At 64.9% G+C, this 7,552-nt stretch overlaps 1 protein-coding gene across 1 annotated transcript; it reads right to left on the reverse strand.

Annotated features, from left to right (window-relative positions):
* Positions 1 to 1,419: 1,419 nt before the first annotated feature.
* Positions 1,420 to 5,930, reverse strand: SLC16A8 (solute carrier family 16 member 8). Its single transcript, XM_047066947.1, has 4 exons — positions 5,717 to 5,930; positions 4,833 to 4,976; positions 3,719 to 4,546; positions 1,420 to 1,736 (listed from the first exon to the last, which is right to left on the reverse strand). The coding sequence occupies exons 1-4, from the start codon at positions 5,928 to 5,930 to the stop codon at positions 1,420 to 1,422; spliced, it is 1,503 nt and encodes a 500-aa protein (XP_046922903.1).
* Positions 5,931 to 7,552: the final 1,622 nt, after the last annotated feature.

A 7,552-nucleotide genomic window follows, 5' to 3' on the forward strand; every position in this document is an offset into this window, starting at 1 on the left:
CTCCGGCCGTGCCTGTTCTGCCAGGGCCGTGGGAGAAGGGCAGTGGAGAAAGCCACCCTCGTACCCCGTGTCTTTGCAGGGTGGCCGTGTGTCCCGTGAGCCGCGCGTCAGTCTGTACCTGCGGTCCCGTGTAATTAATAGTGTCCCTGTTTGGACACTGAATTATACGGTCATCCTGACGAGGGAAGAGTCTGGGGGGGGGGGTGGGCAGAGGCTAACATGGGGCGGGGGGGAGAATGGCTTTCTGCTTATTAGCTGTGAGTTCACGGGTCACGGGCAACAGCCCGAATGGGACTGTCAAGCGTGGAGGGAGGGACGGGCTGTCGCTAGGGGTCCACGCAGGTCCCCCGGAGGTGCCAGACCAGACCGCCTCTCTGAAGGAACAGCCAGTGTGGAGGCCAAGGGCACAGACTGCAACCAACCACCTGGCTTCCAGTCACAGCCTCTCTAACCCTGAGCTCCTCCCTGACCTCTCTGTGCCTCGGTTTCCCCGTCTGTGATTGTGGCCAATAACCGTCCCTGCCTTAGTGGGCTATTTTGAGCATCCGAGGAGGTGACGCCTGGAAAGGACTTAGTGCCTGGCACAGTCTGGGCGCCGTGAGTGTTAGATCAAACGTAGTCCCTGCTCCAGTGACTCCGGGGGAACCTCAGACCTGTGTGAGCCAGCCAGGCACCTGGAGGGCTCCCCACATCCTGTGTAGGGCCTGGATGGAAAATGAGACCGACAGGAAGGTCGGGGGGGGGGGTGGTCACTGGGAGGATGGGCTCTCTGGAGCCCCTGGCTGGATAGTCCGGGTCTGTGGTGGGAAGGCTCTTCCTTCCCACGCTTGGGCCTGGTCCCCACACCCACGACTGGGAGGGAGAGAAGCGGAGAAAGTGGTGTCAGGTTTGTGGGAGGGCTCCCCGCACTTGGATCAAGTGCAAGAGGTCAAAAGTCAAAGTGCAAGAGAGACCTCTAGCGCCCCGAAGTCTGAGAACACCTCCCCCTCCACGCCCCACCCTTCCCCCTCTCTGCCACTCCCTCCCCCAACAGCTTCCAGGTCAGAGGGCCCTGAGCAGAGCCTCCCGGGCTCCTCCGGACCACCGCCCCCCACCCCCGACCCCCGGTGGGGTGGGGGGCAGCCAGAGCCGCCAAGACGCAGGAACAGGACTTGGTCTCGCAGCGGAGCTTTATGCACTTGAGTTTCACGCAGGCCCGGCCCCTGGCGGTGCGCAGCTGCTCCACCGAGCGAGGGCAGGGCCTGGCCGCGGCCTGCTGGGCAGACGAGGGAGGCGGCCCACCCAGGACCCCAGGGGCGACCTCTGCAGAGCAGCCTGCGGTGCTCCAGGCCCCCTCGGGACAGCCAGGGCTCTGAGAGGGTCAGCCCCGTTCCCAAGGTCACCGGCCACCTCGCCTAGTGCCCCCCCCCCCCCCCCGAGCTATACAGACTCGGGGTCCACGCCCGGCTCTGCCTCCTCCTTTGGTTCTCCCGGCCCAGCCCCGGGGCTTGGCGCCTCCAGGGCCTGGAGGCTGCCGGGCTCCTCAGCGCCGGCGGGCAGGGCCTCAGCGTCCTCTTGGGCCTCAGCGTCCTCAGTGTCGCTGGCCCCGCCCTGGGCGCCTTGGCTGGGCGGGGTGTCCTTAGAGCGGCGCAGGCAACACTTGGTGGCCACAGCCATGAAGATCCCAGCCAGGGCCACCTCAGAGCCGGCCAGGTAGAAGATGATCTCGTAGTTCTTCAGGGCGTCCACCAGGCGGCCTGGGGGGCGGGGAAGGGGAGGTAAGGGTCTGCCGGAGGGGGGGAAGGGGGGGACTCCACCCACTGCCCTTCCCTACAACCTCAGAAAAAGGGCAGTGCCCTCCCTGGAGTTGGTGGGTTTACATCTGAGGGACGCAGACACCCACCCCGGTCTTTGTTCCCGTTTTACCGACGCAAAACACCACCCGGGTTTTGCCATCCGAGACCTTAAAAATGTCACCACCTCCTGGGGCCTCCCTCAATTTCTTAAGTCGTGTGGACTCTTTGGGGAGGCAGCACCTTTCAGTTTACAGGGCACCCCCTCCACCCCCAGATCCAAGCCCCACACGTTCCCTGTGACTTGCCCAGCTAAGGAGTAGGGAGGGGACACTGCGCTTAGCCTCGCCCTCCTGGGGGTCCCTTGCTCTTTACACTCACCCCCCCCCCCAGTCTTCAGGGGCCTGGCCCAGCTTGCCCTCCAGCTCCCTCCTGAGCCCCCTCCTGCCTCTGCCAGGAGGCCCCGGTTCCCTCGACTGAGCTTCCCCAGACTCTGTGGGCTCCGTCCTCTCTCTCAGCATTTTTGTGGCTGACCGCCCCAGGCTGTGACCTCTTGGTCTACAGCTCTGTGACCTCGGGGAGGCTTCCTTGTGTCCCCCCCCACCCCCCACCCAGGCCGGCTGCCTACCTGAGTCCCTTTGAGCACCACTCCCAAACTTGCCTTCCTGCCCTGCCCAGCCAGCCGCCAGTCCTGTCCCTGCCCCTCCCACACTTGGCCCTGCAGTGTCCTTCAGTCTCACTCCCTATTAGCTCTACCCCCCAACCCAGGTCACATGAGAAAATGGAAGAGGGCTCCCTGAGCCTCTGCAGGTGGTGGGTGGGGGTGGGGGTTGTGGCTGTGGGTGGGGGGCTTGGAGGCCACCCTCACCCAGGTTAGATGACAGAGCTGGATGAGGCCACTCGGCCAGCCCAGCCCTGGAAGGAGGGGCAGCTCACTCCACCTCAGGGGCAGCCTGGGTCCCAGCAAAGGTGGCTCCCCTCCGTCCCGCAGACTGACCTCAGCGCTGCTCACAGGCAGGCCCCCTGCTGTCTCAGGGACGACCTGCCAACCCTGGAGAACCCTAATAGCCACCGCCCCGCCCCTTCCCAAGCTCAATTCCTGCCTCACTTGAGAACTGCCTCACAGTTTAGGAACACTGTCCCCTAAACGTGCCCTATGCTGTCCTGTGTCCTCTCCTGTGGGGTCTACCCTGCTCTGTGAGGCTGCCTTCATGCCAGCCTCTGCAAGAATCCTTTCCTGGCCTCTCATCATGGCAATTTCCAAGAGGCAATTGTGCCCAGGGGGCACGCACAGTGGAAGGCCCAGATCGTGTCGGGGCACAGCAGCTGCACCAAGCGAGGGCAGGGCCTGGCCGTGGCCCGCTGGACAGATGAGGAGGGAGCCCCTCCCTGGGCCCCTGGGTCACCACCCCATGTGCACACCGAGCACCCCCACTCTGCTCCTGGTCTCACGGCTGGTTCCTCAAACACACCGTCCCTATGTCCCTATCCTGGTCACCCTTAGAGGCTGGGGACGCTAAAGCACTCGGAGGCAGGGTTCCAAACTAAGGGCGTCTAGCACTGGGCAGGGCTCTGCTCAGTTTGGGGACTGCACCTGTACTAGACCTCTGTGCCTCAGTTCCCCCCATCTGCGAAAGGAGAATAAGCATTTGCACTTCACAAGGCCTTTGTGCCAACGCTTGAGATGACCCAGCGGGTCAGCAGCCGTCGATGGCGGGCTCTTCCTGGGCCTTCTTGGCCTCTCCGTCCCCACCCAGGGCTGGTAGTACTGGCTTGGAGGAGGGGTTAATTGGCCACGGGCAGCCCCACCCCCCGACTCCACCCCCAGGCTGTCTCGGCCAATGGGTCTCTTCCTTTCATCCCTGGAAGCTCCATCTGGGACAGAGAGGGCGCTTTCTTCCATCTAGAGACATTAGCCCGTCACCCCCTCCTCCCGAGGGGCGCACCGGCAGAGGGGGGTCCAATGAGCACAGCCACGGCCTCGACGAGCAGCACCAGGCCCAGAGCACTGGGAAAGCGGTGCGACCCCACGGCTGCCATGAGCACCTCGAACTGCAGCGCTCCCACCATGCCGTACGAGAGGCCGAAGGCGACGCAGAAGGCGACAAGGGCGCCGTAGGAGCGCGCGCGCGCGCTGCTCAGGTCCGTGAGGCCATTGGCCATCAGGGCCAGGCTGAAGAGGTAGGCGACGTGAGGTCGTAAGCGCGCCAGGCCCGCCAGGGCGCCGCACGCTGGCCGCGCCACGATGTCTACGAAGCCCACGATGGACAGCAGGAAGGCGGCGTCGGCGTCCGGCACGCCCGCGTCCTTGGCGTAGTTCACCAACAGGATGGCGGGCACGAAGAGGCCGAGGGCCATCAGGAACTTGGTGACGGCGTACACCCCGAAGGCGCGGTCGGCGCACACGGCCACGTCCAGCAGGCGGCGGCGGGTCCGGCCGCCAGGGGGCGCCTCGCGCAGGCGCAGCCCGGCGCGGTCCGCTTCCGCCTCCCCGGGAGCGTCGTCCGCGCTGTCCCCGCGCGGCCGCGGGCCGGGTCCCGGCGGCGGCCGCATGACGGCGCCGCAAGCGCAGCAGTGCAGCAGGAGGCCGCCGAGCAGCAAGAATCCGCCGCGCCAGCCGAAGTGCTCGAGCAGCTGTTGGCCGAGCGGCGACAGCGCCGACAGGAACACGGGGCTGCCCGCCGCCGCCAGCCCGTTGGCTAGGGGCCGCCGCCGCTCGAAGTACAGCCCCAGCATGATGAGCGACGGCTGGAAGTTGAGGGCCAGGCCCAGGCCTGCGGGGCGAGGCGGCGCTGTGCCGGGGTCCCCGAGGGCGCCCCCACCCCAGCCCCGGGCAGGAGGGAGGGGGGGAGGGGGAGGCCCCGACGGGGCACGCAGACCCCCGGGGGAAACTGAGCCGAGGGACGTCGAGGACCGCCTTTGGAGGGGAAACTGAGGACAGAAGGCCTTGCGGGGAAACTGAGGATAGAAGGCGTTGCCACAAGGACTCCCGACCCCCCCCCCCCCACCTCACGGCCGGGCCCCGTCCGCGTAGGGGAGGTGAGCAGTGGCCGCCCTCACCTGTGAGCACCCCAGCCGTCAGGTATAGCTCCAGGAGGCGCGTGGCGAAGGATGCTAGCACCATGCCCGCCGAGGCCAATAGCCCACCCACCAGCATCACCGGGCGACAGCCAAAGCGGGTCACGAGGATGCTGGAGACCGGACCTGTGGGCCGGGCACGGTCACCGCTCCGGTCGGACTAACCTCCTTTCCCCGTGGACACTCCGGGCTTTGCGCCTCCCGGCCCCAGAAAATGGCTCAAAGGGATAAGGTCACCAGCGGTTCAGAGAGGGCAGCGTCCGGCCAAGGTCACACTGCTTGGCTGGGCCAGACCGAGGCAGGCCGAGGACTCACGCGAGGGACCCGTCTTGGGCCAGAGCCCCCATCCATCCCCAGTCCTCCTGAGAACAGGGAACCCCAAGCAGAAGAGGTGGACCCCACTCCCTTTTTTTTTTTATCTGCACAGCTGGAATCGCCCCTTGGGCTGCCCAGGCTCTTTCCAGAAGAAAGAGGAAAGCCTCCTCTTTTCCGCGAGGCTTGGTCAGGATAACGCCAGCATTTCCCCCACCGCAACAGGTGGTTAGGGCTCAGGGGAGCGGGGAGCCGGAATCTTATTTAGAACGATTTCCCCACCTGTAACGTAGGCGGGCCTTTTGGCAGAACTGGAGAGGTCCTGCCGGCTGGCCAAGCTTGCCAGGTGTGTGGGCTCTTCCTCGAGCCACTGTTCCCTTCCTGCCCTTTCGTCCCCTCTCTCTGGTGCCAGTGTTCACAGGAAGAAAGTGGTTCCCGCGCCCTCCCCCGAGGGGTCTGGGGAAGGCTCACGGGGTCCGTGTCTCCTAGTCCCTGATCCCTGCTCTCAATCCTGGGCCCGGGGTTGGGGGAGGGACCCGCGAGGGGGCGCTGACCCGTGCCGTAGAGCATGGCGAGCATGATGGAGGACACCCAGGCCGTGTCGCTGTAGCCCGCGCCGAAGTCGCGCATAAGGGCGCGGAAGAAGACGCTCACCGCCTTGGGGAAGCCGTAGGCGAAACCGGTGATCACGAAGCAGGCGCCCAGCACCGCCCAGCCCCAGCCGCCGTCTGGGGGGCCCGCGCCCCGCCGGGGGCCGCCAGCGCCCATCGCGGCTGCCTCTGCTGGCGGAGGGGGACGAGAGGGAGCAGCGAAGGTCTGTAGCCCAGGCCAGAAAGGGGGATGGAGACCCAGCGTGGGGGAATCCGAGGCACGGGGCTACCCCTGCTCAGGGAATGAGCCAAGAAGGGAAACCCAGGCAAAACCTCACCCCAAGTCTCCCCTCCTCCAAGGGACCCATGAAAGATGAAGGGGGGGGGGTGCGGTAATGGAATCGCTCCCACCTGAGCCTGAACTTCAGGAAGACTCCCTCTGGAAGACTCCTTGCCCAGGGACCTGGTGGTGGCAGGAGAGGGGGTGCTGGTGAATGGGAGAGCTGGGCGGCCAGCGTGTGCCCCATGTGCTTGGGAATCCCCAGTGTCCCCAGTGTGCAGGTGTGAGGGTCTCAGCACAGAGGGACTAACCCCACGTGTGGGACAGAGAAGCAGGTGCCAGCTGCAAAATGGGTGGGGCTTATTTTCTTCCTTGGCCTTGCCGTATGTTCCTAATTTTTCTCAATGATCAGAAATGACTATTGTCATTTAGGGGAAAAAGAAGAAGAAGAAGAAGAAGAAGAAGAAGAAGAAGAAGAAGAAAAGAAAAACCCAAGAACATGTAAGAACATCAGCCTTGCTTCAGGAGCAAGGGAGCCGAGTTCCGGTTCACCCCGGCTCAGCCATGGATTTGCTCTGTGACTTGGGCAGTTCCCCTTCCCTCGCTGAGCCTCAGTTTTGCCACCTGTACGATGGGTGACGGATTATCCCAGGCCAACCAGGAGTCTTGGTACCGGCGGGGGGGCGGTGATCAGATCTCTGGTTCCACTGGGCAGATAGGGACCTCTGAGGGGGCACCAAGAAAGAGAGCTTCTGCTCTCCAAATCCCTAGCAGCCTGCCCCCCCCCAACCCTACACAAGCAAAAAACAGCTCTAAGGCCTCTCACACTCTTGGCTCTCCACCCAGGGGCCCACACAGCAGCCTCATGCACCCCCGTAACAGACGAGGCTGGTAGGCCTCCCCAGTAGGGGGGACCAGCCCACAGCTGGGCAGAAGCCTCCTTCCCTCCCACCGCCCCTCTGCATGTGGGGTCTCCTTCCCGGCACTGGGGAACACCAAGATACCCGTGGGAATCTGGGACTCTGACCCTCTCTCACCGGGACGGGGTCCTGGCTTTTCCTGCCTGTTGTCCCCTCACCGTGGCCGCAGCCACTTGGAGGCCAGGACAAGGGGGTGGTCCTGGCAGCCCTTGCCCCACACTCACCTGAGCCGTCCTGTGGGTTTGGGCGTCCAGCCTCACATCTCCCGAGGAACCTCCCCGGTTCCCCCTTGAAGCCTAGCCTGAGGGGGGCGCACAGCCGAAGACCCCCCCCCCCCCAGGCTTGCCTACAGATCAGCCGCTGGCCCGACTCACCCACGGCTCACTCCCTCAGGCCTGGAGCTCAGAGTGTTCCCCACCCCCACCCCGCTAAGAGGCTTTTGCCTGGAAAGGGAGAAGGGACGGGGCAGTGACCGCTGCACAGGGCCAGGCTGGACCCCACGGTGGGGGTCCCTGTCTCAGGCCCTCCCAGCAGAGCTAGAGAGATAATGAGGCCCCTCCACTGGGCAGAGGACACACAGAGAGCCCTGCTCTGGTGGTG

Source organism: Lynx rufus, unplaced genomic scaffold (genome assembly GCF_022079265.1).
Source record: "Lynx rufus isolate CCGP_SWC_20201006 ecotype Redwood Valley unplaced genomic scaffold, mLynRuf1.p SCAF_7, whole genome shotgun sequence".
Classification (NCBI taxonomy): Eukaryota; Metazoa; Chordata; class Mammalia; order Carnivora; family Felidae; genus Lynx; species Lynx rufus.